The 13,767-nt window shown below is 47.9% G+C and overlaps 1 protein-coding gene across 1 annotated transcript; it reads right to left on the bottom strand.

Annotated features, from left to right (window-relative positions):
* Positions 1 to 431: 431 nt before the first annotated feature.
* Positions 432 to 915, bottom strand: BJ212DRAFT_1288241 (uncharacterized protein; the record flags this gene model as incomplete). The annotated part of the gene is made up of 3 exons (XM_041332029.1): positions 432 to 500; positions 544 to 669; positions 718 to 915. Coding segments are annotated over 3 exons (393 nt in total), but the record flags the coding sequence as incomplete, so codon positions are not given.
* Between the last annotated feature and the right edge of the window lie 12,852 nt (positions 916 to 13,767).

Below are 13,767 nucleotides of genomic sequence, written 5' to 3'. Positions count from 1 at the left end.
ATCAGCAACCTTTCCCCCCAACTCTTCCAGTGCAAGTGGCATACTGAGACATTGAGACTTTGATCCTGCTGTGCTCCTTGATTTGGAAGAATTTGGGGGGTGGGAATGATTGCATGAATTATTCTCCCCATTGCATTTGCACTTTGCAATTGAGGAGGAACAAAGGGCTGTGTTGCTGCATTGAAACCACCCAGCATGACAGGTGTGAGAGGCAGGGGTGGCAGGGGTATTAGATTAGAGGAGCTGCTCATCTCAGTATCGACAAAACCACCAGGACCAAACTCGACCTGGTCAAGTGCTTTCTCCAGCATTGACATGACCATGTCACCAGACTTGCCACTTGTAATGTCACTACTGGCTGTGGGAGTCAATGTGTCTCTGACATGGTTCATGTTGACGTGGAAGCCAGTCCAGCTGCTCATGGTCACTGGGATAATACCTTGGAGTTTCTCATAATGCAGCCATCCTTTTGTTTTGAGGCTCTTTGCTTCAGGGTTTTTCTATGTGAATAGTTAGTGCAGTAGAGTGGGAGAGACAAATAACACATACCAAAACATAGTCCACCCACACACTCTCACCTCCATCACCAATGTTAGCCCCCTTCTTGATGTTGAATGATAAACCTGAGGCATTGCTTATTTTATTGACTACTTTATACATTTTTCTTATCTAAAAATATGTTGGTATCAGTGCTGGCACTCATAGATGAGTACTTACACAACCCCATTTGGATTGGCAGGAATCAGCAGTCTTGAGAGCAGCCTGGTCAGTCTGAAATGCCACCATATGTATGGCAGCATTGGTCCAGAAGGTTTTGTTGAAGTTCATCCCATCTCCCCCTCTGGAATGGCATTCAATGATATAGTCAATCAGCCTAGTTTTGTCAGCCAAAGACCAGATGCAACAGTCTTTCATCTCTCCAGAGGAATCCTGATCATCAGTGGCTGCTTTTTTTTTCCCTTTGCCTTTTGGTGGCATCCTGGTGGTACTGCGTAAACAGACAGAGGTTCGCATCTGCGTCGAGGGCATATTGACTGATAAGAGCCTGTTACTGACCGTCACTGATCTGTCACACTAATCCGGCACACCGGCATGCTTACTTAACCGTGATTTCATTTTTTCAAGTTGGGCAAAGTTGGGTGAAATCGTCTTCCCGAACAGACTCGAACACTTTTTAACTTAATCTATGGGTGAGCAAACATCTTAGGTACCTGCTTACTATATTAGAAAGGTGGGAGTAATGGGTGTGCCCATCCCCACAAGGAGCGCAGCTGGCTGCTTATGACATCACCAAGTCACATGATCTCCCCTTTCGTTTACCAACGTTATTTTCATATAGACTCAGGTCTCTGACCTACCATCATCTGCTCTTTTGTATCATGCTCGGAGATTCACGGTTGTCCTGTGAATTATCGCCTGTTTCCCCCCATTATCATTCCTGGTGGGTTTCCAACAACCTAACCTTGTGGAGCAAGGTGATTTCTTTGGCACGAATGGGGCGAATGGGGCGAAAGTCGAAGCCCGAGATGCCCTCCAGGGGGCCCTTGGTCTAAATTGACAAAATTGAAACCAATGAGTCAATCTGTGTACCCGAATTGATCCAATTCACCAGATTTCCTGACAGTCTCCGACCTGTCTTAATGCCACTCATTGTGCAATACCCGCGCTCCATATCGTTTCTGAAACTGGGGTAACAAAATCATCCTGGAGTGGACCTATTAGCGCGTCACAACGGATGAGGTCTCCCCTTCACAATGGTTTGAATGTTAGCACCCATTCCATATACCACATATACAGATTAAGGTTTGTGAGGATCACTCAATCAAGTTGATTCTATCTTCCCATCTAAACAATGTCTCACCCTGCTGAATGTGTCTTGCCAGGTATATACTTAATAGGTGCGTCTGACTGTACAGCACAGAATGCTAAGTTTACGATAGCGCATGCAGACTCACAAAAGGTCCTCGCTACGCCTCATACATCACATTCTGAAACTGCCCGTCGTAATCGTTGTTACCCATATAGCACCAGATACCGGAAAGGTCCGAATGATAACATGAATAGGGTATAATACCAGACACCGGAAAGGTCTGAATGATAACACGAACAGGGTATAGTACCAGACACCGGAAACTTACCAGACACCGGAAACATGAAGGTCCGAATGATAATATGAACAGGGTGCTTTGGTCTTAGGCCTTCTCCAAGCATTCAAATAGCCATCTGTTGAGGAATATATGCTCCATCGTACTCCGTTTTACATTTTTACCTGCGACATCTAACTGATCCAGATGTCATCTACCTCGAATTACACCACTCTCATCTTCGACATCGGTGATGTTCTGTTCTCTTGGTCCCCACAGACCAAAACCTCCATATCCCCAACCACCCTACGTAAAATTCTTTCTTCCCCCACATGGATTGACTACGAGAAGGGGAGGATTTCCCAGGCTGAGTGTTATGCTGGGGTCGGCGGCGAATTCTCTGTAGACCCCACAGAGGTCGGTCGTGCGTTCCAAGATGCTCGTGACTCTCTGCAGTCCAACGAAGAGCTCATATCGGTTATTCGACATCTCAAAGCACACTCGGATGGGATGTTACACGTCTTCGCCATGTCAAATATTTCTGCGCCTGACTATGAAGTCCTTCGTACCAAGCCTGTTGATTGGTCGTTGTTCGACGGCATCTTCACCTCCGCCGGCGTGGGCGAGCGGAAGCCTAACCTCGGCTTCTACAAGGCAGTGATTTCAGGCACAGGGGCTGACCCCTCACGCACTATTTTTGTGGACGATAAAATAGAGAATGTCCTCTCCGCGCGTTCGCTTGGAATGCATGGTATTGTTTTCGACGATCAACGTAAAGTCGTCCGCGCGCTTTATAACCTACTTGGAGACCCTGTCGAAAGGGGCAGACAATACTTGACCGTGAATGCGAAGAAACTCCTATCTGTAACTGACAACGGCATTTTCTTACGGGAGAACTTCTCTCAGCTCCTGATACTGGAGACAACTGATAACCGGTAAGAGGATTACCTTTCTTTTCCTGCACTCATCGAACAGCATGCCAGGAGTCTCGTCAATTTGACTGATACACATCGGACGTGGAATTTTTTCCAAGGTATATATCAAATTTTGTTACCATTATTTAACAGCTGATTTGGTATCAGGAAAACCATCGCTTACTACTGAAGAGTTTCCTTTTGACCTGGATACCACGTCCCTTGGGTTGACCGTAATGGGCAGCCCTGAAGACGTAGCACACTCCGTCATGGATGGCATGCTTGACTACATTGATGACGATGGGATTATTCAGGTACGTGCGTTCGGTTGTTATTTCCCATGTGTTAGCCAACCTCCTAGTAATCAGACATACTTTGACCACCGCCGACCTCGGTTTGATCCAGTTGTATGCGTCAACGCGCTCACGTTGTTCTATTCTTATGGACGCGGCCATCAGCTCGATCGCACCCTTCACTGGATACGTGAGGTGCTCCTGCATAGAGCTTATCTCGATGGTACGCGATATTACGCGACCCCGGAGTGCTTTCTTCATTTCCTTGGCCGGCTGCTTGAAATCACTAACGACGTCCACTTGGCAGCCTATATAAAGCCGCTGCTGATTGAACGTGTTCAGGAGCGCATAGGGGCTGATGGTGACGCTCTGGCGCTCTCCATGCGCCTTCGACTTTGTGCCTACCTTGGGCTACGCAACGATGTTGACCTTCGCACTTTGCTTCCTCTGCAATGTGAAGATGGAGGCTGGGAAATCGGGTGGATCTACAAATACGGGTCCTCCGGTATTAAAATCGGAAACCGCGGTCTTGCCACATCCCTGGCCATGAAAGCCATTCTGGAGATGCAACAACGCTTCCCTAGTCCCCCTTCGTCCCCTTCTGTGGCACCCGCTGTTCCCCTCGTCAAACAGGCTAATACCACTGCACAATTTCCTCCTGAGCGCTTTTTGCAGCGCAAGAGCGACTCTTCAACTACTCACAGCTCTATTGCAGTGAGCCCATCAGCCAGTACGAGGGAACACCCATCAATTGTTCCATTGGTTCTAGGATGATTGAAGAAATGACGAAAGCTGCGGATGAGGCAGGGTTCTGACGACAGATTTCCCGCCGTGGTTCGTGGCGCTTTTTGCTTTTTCTCGTTGTCCAATATTTGCGATACTTTCAAAAAACGAATATGTACCAGTATTACTGTGCCCTTCTGTGCCATTTGTTGTCCTTGAGCGGAATCCTACGCACTTACAGCAATTCTAGATTTTCGTTGTAAAGTCTAGACCCCTCGCATCACCATAATGTAACCGTTCCATGTTATCAAGATCCTTATATGATTCCAGAGATGTCGTGCGACAGGATACCACTGACATCGACTCAATCGTGTTAGAGTTTGGTAATTCACCCTTCGTCATTGATCGATGTTCAGATAGTCCCTACTACTTATATACACCTACCTTGTGGACACACGATACAGCTTTGTTCTCCAGCTCCAACATCGAACAATCATGTTCGTGAAATTTCGGCTTATACTTGACCCTTCGCACGAAGACAGGACTTCCCAGCGCTGGGCGCTAAGCGCACTGTCATCACATAATATGTCGATTCCACAGAAGGTATTTCGAAATAACAATCAGCCCCACTCAGTTTGTCACTGAACCTCAGCATAAATCCAAGATGTAAACCAAGACCGTCTCGTCCACCCATGATTTGACCTAGCAGCCGCATGCTCCTTTCTCAACCGTTCCTCCATCGCCAAATGTTCTTCTGCGATTGCTTCAGTCACGACAGCTTCCCGGGTTGTCACGACAGCTTCTCGAGGTGTCGCTGCGGCTTCTTGAGAAGTCACATTGATGGGGTGTGACAACGACACCCGCGAGCTACCAAACCTTAAAATCGATGCCGTAGAACGCGCAAATTCAGCCTGTGCGTGTAGATCTGGCCGAGACTCAGGGTCAAGGCCACGAAACTGAGATTGAATGTGAAGGTTAGGTGGCGGAAGGTATGAAGATACCCTTTCACGAAAGGACCTTGGTGCGTGGTCGGAGGATGACTTGCGAGAGAACTCGGGGCGACTGCCGTCCATGATCTGCGATCGACTTGGAAGACCTCGAGATGCGCGGTCGCCACTTTTCATGCTGACATTACTACCTGAGCGATGTCGAGAGAACAAGGATGGACGGTGTGGTCTTGTGGACTCTACATCAACCTCTTGATCAATAGTGACAACGCGGGACTTGATGCCTTCAGGAAGATCGATATCTTCACTGCCACTGTATTGCCTAGTTACAAGGATGGACGGTTGTTCATCGCCGGGCACTGAGCTGGGGGGCTGAAACACGGGGGATGCGGAAGAGCCAGGACCAAACCAGTGATCCATATCACCAGTGCCGGGCTCACTTGTTAAAGCTTGGTAAACATCAATAGTGTCATTGAGGTCTAGAAGACCTAGCGGATTTGTTGGGAGCCATAGGGCATTAGTGATAGGTCGTGTGTAGTAAGGGTTATCATAAGGGATGTCATGACGGGGTTCATCATCCCACGCTGCAAGAGGTGGATGTCGCTGTACGAGGGAAGTCGAGATGCGCGCTGGAGGCTGGTGTTGCCGTTCAGCAGATGGGGATTCAACCGCCCTATCCAGAATGGCAGCGGATGGTTCTCCTTGGGCCGAGGTCGATGGCGTTTTCCCTTTCTCATCTACTGAATGTAGCCTCGAGAACGAACGGGCGTGAAGGCCGGACAGATTCGGCTTACGCCGCTCGTGCGGTCGAAGTCTTCGAGGAACGGTTGAATAAGAAAAATTCACCCAGGCCGGTAAGCGCCAGATCTGGAATCTCGAAGGGTGATCCTCAGCGCTGACTGCTACGTTTTTAGCACTGCCAGGATGGTCTGACGGGATAATCTGGCTTTCAGGGCTGTCTTCAGATTCTCCCGTGCCCATCCTGCAGACTGCCTGTGCCTCCTCAGTATCATCTAGCTCGAATTTGGCGCGGCACATTCGGGTCATGCTGATCGTAACTTCATTATCAGAGTAGAGGTTGATCAAAAGATAAAAACACACGCACATCACCTTGACTATCGCAGTAAAGACGAATAAGAAACCCGATAGCGCTACACTGACAGTTATCCGCAGCACAGCCATGTACGCCAGGAATACAAACTAAGCCAAGAGTCAGTTGATCGTACAGCGAGTGGCAGAGAATAGGACGAACTTGAGATAGCATCAATCCTATGAATGGAAATACATCAGCAGGGTTCAGGTGTGCAGATACTTATGAGTATCATACCATCCAATGAATAACGAAGGATACGGATCAACAGTATTCGACCATTGCATTCGTAATTCTTCGCATAAACATGTAGCAACTGCCCATCTGAGTCGGATCTAGCTTTGCGAAGGGTGTGATGTAACATACCTGATTTTTTACAACAGCTGGAAAACGTTTTAGTCAGCATAGGTGCTATCATGGACCATATAAACAACAAACCAGTCTCGACCGAGAAGTAGACCAACCCGAAGGGTATGACAAGTGGGTTAAGCAGAGCGAAGAGGAGTAACACATGAATGACCAGGAGATGGTTTGGTAGCCAGTCTACATTCGGAAACACTGTAAGAAATCTTGCTGGGCAAAATGACGAAACTCACAATAGAAATTAAATGTTCGTGGGCGAATACCAGTAGCTCTTTTCCTCGGAGTCACATGTCGCTTGGTGGAGGGATGAGTGAACAAAGGCAACTACAGCGAGGCATGTCAATATCATGACGATCGTCAATACGACCCCATAGAAACTTACACCAACTGCAAAGCTCGACGTGAGAACGGTATGCAATACCATAAGTTACGGATGCTTACACAATACAAGCTCAAAGCCTCCATGAATTGCGGTGGTAAAGATCACTGCAATCAAGTAGAACCCATCAATTCACTGCAAGACGTCAAGGGATTGTACTTACGCCATCCAACATAGAACGGTCCGGCCGTCGGGAAACTACTAGCGACAGTATTTATTATACCACTCCCGGAAACGGTCCTGAATGAAGTAAGGAAAGACTGGAGTGCAGCGGTTCCCACGCAGAAAAATACCAAGACATTGACAATTAGGAATTTATAGTAACGGGTCGTGATCGTGTCGTGCATTACGGAAAGAGTGATGATTGTATGCGCTTTCTTCGAAATGAGTAGAAGAATGGGCGGAATGAGAATCGTGAGTAGTGATATAAGGACAGTCGGGAGGAATGATTGAATGACCTCTTCCTCCCAAGGGTGACTGGATAGATAATTGTACTACTTGGACGTTCAGCACAGAAGATGCCCAAGAAGGATCACACATACCAGACTCGGCCACAACGTCGAAATGCTTTGAATAGAAACGAGACCAACGAATAGTGATACTGGGAAAACCCAGAATATCGTGAATCCCCTGAGACATAGTCAGCGACCCCTCATGGTCATATGACAGCGGACCAGCACTTACCAAACCCCAATATTTACTACCCAATCTTTGAGAATGTCCACTTGGTAAGTTGACCTCATAACCCTCGTCCAATCGATGTCTTCATACTGCGGGGCCATCGTTACAAGGCATGCGAGTGGGTTATTGGGATGCACTGCTAAGTACTTGCATGCCCTTATTGCATCTGCCGGATCTTTGAAGGTTACGAACGCTGTTGACACAGCGTCGTATTCCGTAGCAGCCCGCGCTCGATTCTGCGTTATCAACGATGTAAGGAGGTTGAGTTTGGCAGCGTAATAATCAATGCTAGGCACGGTCTTCCCACGGAAAAAGACAGAAAGGTGGATTAACGGCTGGTATGGGTCCAATATGTTTCGTGGCAAACTGAGAAGTGCATCCCATATCGTCTTGTGTGGGTCAATGCTGTCCGTCGCCGGATCCACTTTGACACTGTCAATCTGTGGTAATTGTTAAATTCTGTAAGACGCACCCTCCGTCTTCAAAATGAGCTTGCGCTTTGGGAGCGCAAACTTGCCGGTCAATTCATAATCAACCACAAACGGTGAGAGAGTCCGAACGAGTAAGTCTGTATCATTGTTCTGGTGTCCGATGTGACTTTGATTATGCTCGTTTTCTACATCAGAAGTCCTAGCGCGCCCGGGCACGGTGGTATTCCCCCTTGAATCGCGTCTATGTTCTACGCTGTATACCGCTAAGAGTGCCTTCTTCGCCAATCTGATATGCGCACCCTCTAAACGACGGAGGATCTCCTCGCGCCGTTCCAGCAACGACGCCAGTTCCGTCATTCGTCGTGCAATGACAACTCGGTCGATGGGTGGCACATTTTCCAGGTTTAGGCTGAGAATTTGTCCAAGTGGAGCTCCATCGCTTCCTTCCTGGCTCCCATTCACAGTTTCACGTGCAGACATACCTATGTTCTGCGGAATGCGCCTTGCTCGATTGAAACCAAAGGCGAATAATTTGTTCAATAGACCGGGTTGAGTCGATGCTGGCAAGCCAACGGAAGGCTTGTCGAGAGACCGCGATAGGTAGTACTCAAAGTACTCCTTAAGCTCCTTTTCTGAGCGAAGCTGCAATGGGACATTGGTCACCATCACGGTACGCAGACGCAAACCACGGTTGGAGTGGTCGGTGTCAAGGGATTGAATATCCTGGAAGGGGTATTGTGGGTGAGGATGAGGGTGGTACTGTGCCTCCCTCTCGAGCGTGGTATCGGACTCCACACTGCGTATGGCACTTTCTATTTTCGCTGCTCGTAACCTGAACGCTCCATTGCAAATGTAGAAGAGATTGCACATCCATGTAAGCGTGATCCAGAAGAGGAGGCAAATATGAATCCAAAGTAGGGAGCGACCTTGCTGAGTTTCTACGAGTGAAGAAATTGATGCTCTTGTCATTGACTGCGGTGAAACGCCATCCGAAGAAAAGTGCACATGTATTGGAAGGAGGATAGGAGTGGTCGTAAATGTGTGGACGAGGACAAAGAATACTTATGGACGACAGAAATTAGCGGATACGAATCAAGTGCACGCTGTAAGTACTCACGGGTCCCGCGCAGGAAACGCACATACAACGTTGCATCGACTCCTCTAAGCTCGTTAAGCTTCGCTTGGGGAAATATGATGCTGTCCTTGACCCAGGATAATGGCCAGCCTTTCGGCGTCGGAGGGGAAGGATTCCTGTTACCACTATCAGAATGAGAAAGAACAGGAGCTACGAGTGACAAACCGCGCCCACGAACGACCCTGATACAAGCTAGAAGTTCGAGCACCAATTAGAAGACAATAAGGAAACGATGAGTGTGCTCACTAGCCAAACTCCCAAGATTCGACACTTCCAAGCCCCCCAGATTGGGTGTGAAGTCCGCGTCTCCTTCTCTTCATGATCTCGTGCGACGTCACAGACACCACGGCCAATGCAATTGCTATGACCGACTGATTGACGAGGCCACTAAGACAGTACCAAATGTTAACTTTATATGCACTGAAGACTTTGAGAGAATAGACTAAACCTGTAATCCTTTGAAAAGGGCCTGTTCTGAATGTCGGCCATGATGGCGACAGTATCCAGTAAGTGTCAAATACGTCAGCTTGGTCCAGATGATGATATATAGGTGGGACAACAGGAGTGGAGCAAAGAGAGTAAACTGTGGTACTCAAATTCCGAGTTCGACGGTTTCAAAGAACTCTATTCCGTGTGGCTCCACCATGACAAGCTTCGATCAGTCGATCAGCGCCGCCGAGCATGCAGCTGCCTCGCAATCGTGGCATGCTCCGACGTTGTATTAATCCATGTGTTGTTGTTACTTACTACTACTAGCTGTCAACACAAAAGTCTGCAAGCTTCAAGTGCTTAGTACGTTATGTCTTAGGTGCAAGTTTAAGCTTTAAGTTCCAACCAATTGCAGAACGTGTGAACTAGATGCAAGTTAGTTCTATGGACAGAATAGTCTACTTTGTGCGCATTATCCGTAGTGTATTCGACCTATAGACAAAGTTCTCTGAATAGTTCTTCGGAGGAATTTTCTTGGTGGGAGGTGGTTGCCTGCGGTGGCTCATCAGTGTCTAGTTCATGTCAAAAGTGAAAGAGGCACTCACACATAGTAATTCCAACCTGAAGGAAAAACATTGAGGGCAATGGACGTTGAGGTAGAGATGAAGCGTACCTTGTTTCTCTGCGAAGTGCATGGCATCCTCTTTGCTTCTGAATGACATCCTGGTCCCCTGCATATAATCCGCGCTGTGTAGACAGTGATGAACGCCGTTTCAGGTGGGAGATTCAAGTAGCAACCACTCACGAACTGGCCCAACCCATCAGCGGATTCTCCCACCGACCTGCTCCCAGCAGAACATCCCAGTCAATGCGCCACCGCTCTGACTTTCCTGCTCCGCTTTGCATGGTGTTGCGGGCTGGTTGATAGATCCGTACCATGCGATGCCGGAGCTCCACTGGATCGGCAGTCATTAAGTATGGCGTTTTCGTCAGTGTCGGTTGATTGAAACACACCTGGAGCACCACTTATAACTTCAGCCGTCAATACATCAGTATCAGCAACCTCCGCAATTTGGGTGGTCTCTTTCTGGGGGGCATCACCAGTGCGAACTGGCTGGTTGTGAGTTTCTGCAGAAAAACGACGCGTATAAGTTGGACACGCAGGCGATGGCCATCTAAATATTGCCTGCTTAGAAGAACGGAGCAGAGACATGGTCGAAATCTATTGAGAGGCGAAGAGACGAGCTACTCTCGGGAGACGCGGCAAAGACCGGTTCGGTGGCGGTGCAAGGTGGCCCGTCCGCTACCTAAAATAGATTAATATTTTGATGTATCCCAGACCTGCCATTCAATGACCTCGTTTACTTGACAGAAGGCACTTTGTGGTGCGCAAACAGTGAAGATCTAAGCTGAACCATGTCTTTGAAATGAGCGAGGGTACGAAGTAGTATACATGTATTAAGTATACGCCTGAGTCAATCGATGGGGCAGCAGGGTACATTTGCTATATCCGACATGATTCTGTGCGGGAACCGACAGGCCTGTTGAACTGTCTGGATATTTATTATTCATGGATTTCGAGGTGGAAACCTCGAGAAGTACTGACCTTTCACTCATCCCTGTCTTGTATTTTATCTGGCAGCTGCGAGCCCAGCCAACTCAGTACACCGGACAGCATAATCAAGACGATATATACTAAATTTCCATTGAGAACATTGTATTTCTTCGAAAATGCGAAGAGTGATGTGGTTAGGGCAGGCCCAAGGGCACAAGCGATCGATCTGGAGCTTTGGGAGAGACCATTGACAACGCCAAGAACATTCTTCGTAGGGGCAGAAGCTGTGACAAACATTAAAGCAGTAGCTGTATTTAAGCAGGTTACTTGTAATGGCACGACAAGTTTCATTGTGACACGCACCAAATGCCATATCCCAAGTTACCGTCAGAATCAGCTGGCCAAGCAAGGCATACATAATTGCATGATCAACCACCCCCCTTGTGCATACCAGCCACGACATTATCGGAAACACGACCATTAGCGGTGTGAAGCACGACACTGATACACAGAATAGGCGTTTGGGACCAACCCAATCAACAATTTTGGCCAAGAACAATGCCTGAAAGAGTCCGTCCACGATCCCATAGAACGCCAGCCACAAACCAATAGAAGAAGGAGTAAGACCCATACCGCCAAGATGGGTGGGCGTGGAAAGGAACAACGGTACGAGAACCCTGAAAGACATGTCAAGGAAGGACAGCATAGCATAGTTTGCGATCGGAATAACAATGGCAGGTGTAAGCAGAGACCACAAGGACGCATTTGCCATGGGTTGTCGCACAAACGCTTCCTGGTCATTACTGTCGACATCATGAGAGACGCCGGGAATGGACAATGTCAACCTTGGTCGACGCTTGGTTGACAATGTCTGCTATACGTGAATAACGTGACGTTGAGGAAGGTAGTATATGGGACCTACTTCTTCTAAGAAGCGTGACAGCATGAAAAAAGCCAAGAGGAGCAGAGAAGCCGACGCTACACAAGGAAGAAAGTACGGGTATTTTCTCCAAAATGGATTAGTGAATAATCCAGGCCAGTGATCCTGCGGCCGCGCAAGCATTCCCCCCATTAAAGGGCTGGTGTGCCAATTTTGTCGGCAGCCATCGCAATAGTCAAACGATTCCACTTACCCAACAAAACTTCCAATGGACCAGATGATCGGAATCAAGGCAAATCCTTGAGCCATGTTTGTAGAGTCCGTCAATTCACCCATCACGGTCTTCATGACTCCAGTGTTGCCATTCAATACACCCCACATGCAGCGGCTGAGGAAACCATGTCAGCATTACAATACCTCCTTCAGCTGAAGCAAACCTGATGACCAGGCTCCAGAAGGTCGTCGAAAGGCCGAAACATATCATCGAAATGCAAGCTGCTGTTAGTCCGATTAATAACACCGGCTTGCGTCCAATTCGGTCGGACAACCGACTCCAGCTCAATACTGTCAGCGCCTGTGCAAGGTAAAACAGAGAATCCTGTCGATCATGTCCGATAATACTATGAGGGAATGATAATTTTTACAAGTCATGATATTGCCACCTACAATTAATCCAACATAGTATCCTACAGACGCATCATCACCTCCAGTGATGTCAATTTCTCTGATGAGCTGAGAAGAGCTTCAGTTACAGTATCGATCACGGACATTTGAGTAAATGTCGTATCATTGTAAAAGTTCATACCTGATTGATGTACGGGTATATAGACATCGAAGCTATAATTTCCGCCAGTTCAAACATCATAAGCATGCCTGTCTGGAATTGTGGAAGAGGCGTTGTAGGCTTTCTCGGGGGCATTGCATGGACAAGAGGCATCACAATGATCTCGCCATTTGCTATACGAGGAGAACCAGAAGTGACCATCCAGGTGGATCAGGGCTCCAGTGAGATCTTTGCGAGTGCAGAGATAAACCAATCAAATCGCCTTGATATAGGACAAGAACAGCATGCACATTGATAGGAGCCACCGAACGGGGCGACGTAGGGCGAGGTGCTAAGTTGATGAGGAATTCGCGTTAGCTCTTGATATGGATCGGATGGGCCAGATAACCACCAGCAAACGCCCTAACGTCGCTCAATAGGAAATTTGGTCATGGCAAGGTGCCGGGTCTGCCAAGCTACGGCCCAGCGAAGCTTTCCAACTTGAAAGGTCAGCATCCCAGAAAGAGGTGCTCACTGCCCCGGGGGTCACCTTCTTTCTTTGGCAAAACAATTCGCCCAAGGTCGAAACTTTTGAAGATCCAAATACAACAATTTGGCGTTCTTTTCAAACCTCTGCTGGACACAACCATAATGCATGATGCATAACGGTTGCAAGTTGCAACAAACCCGCTTCTCGGTTAACGCCGATCATCGCACCTGTGTTTTAAATTTTTGCTCTATACACACTGTTTTGACGCGATGGTACCATTTACCAGCTTGAAGGAGATATATATTCCATACCCTCACCGCCAAGTTGGATGACGAACTGGTCCTGGAGCTCTCCGCATGTGCTAATTCCCTTCGCGCACTATCGCCGTTCAAGCAATCCGAAGCACATATCAATTGAGTAGTGAGCACATTCGGGTTGAAGCATGCCAAACTTGGAGCCTCCGAGAGCGATGATGAAGATGAAGATGTGAGAATTCCATGTCCCGCCATCACTTTTCGTAAATGCGGCGCCGAGTTGCCATTTCCTTCAGCATTGGAACACGCCTGGGGTAGATACATCTCATTTTGCAATTACCCCGTCAAGTGCCAAG

Source organism: Suillus subaureus (genome assembly GCF_016647635.1).
Source record: "Suillus subaureus strain MN1 chromosome Unknown BJ212scaffold_149, whole genome shotgun sequence".
In the NCBI taxonomy this organism is placed as follows: Eukaryota; Fungi; Basidiomycota; class Agaricomycetes; order Boletales; family Suillaceae; genus Suillus; species Suillus subaureus.
This window is presented reverse-complemented; position numbering and strand designations above follow the sequence as displayed.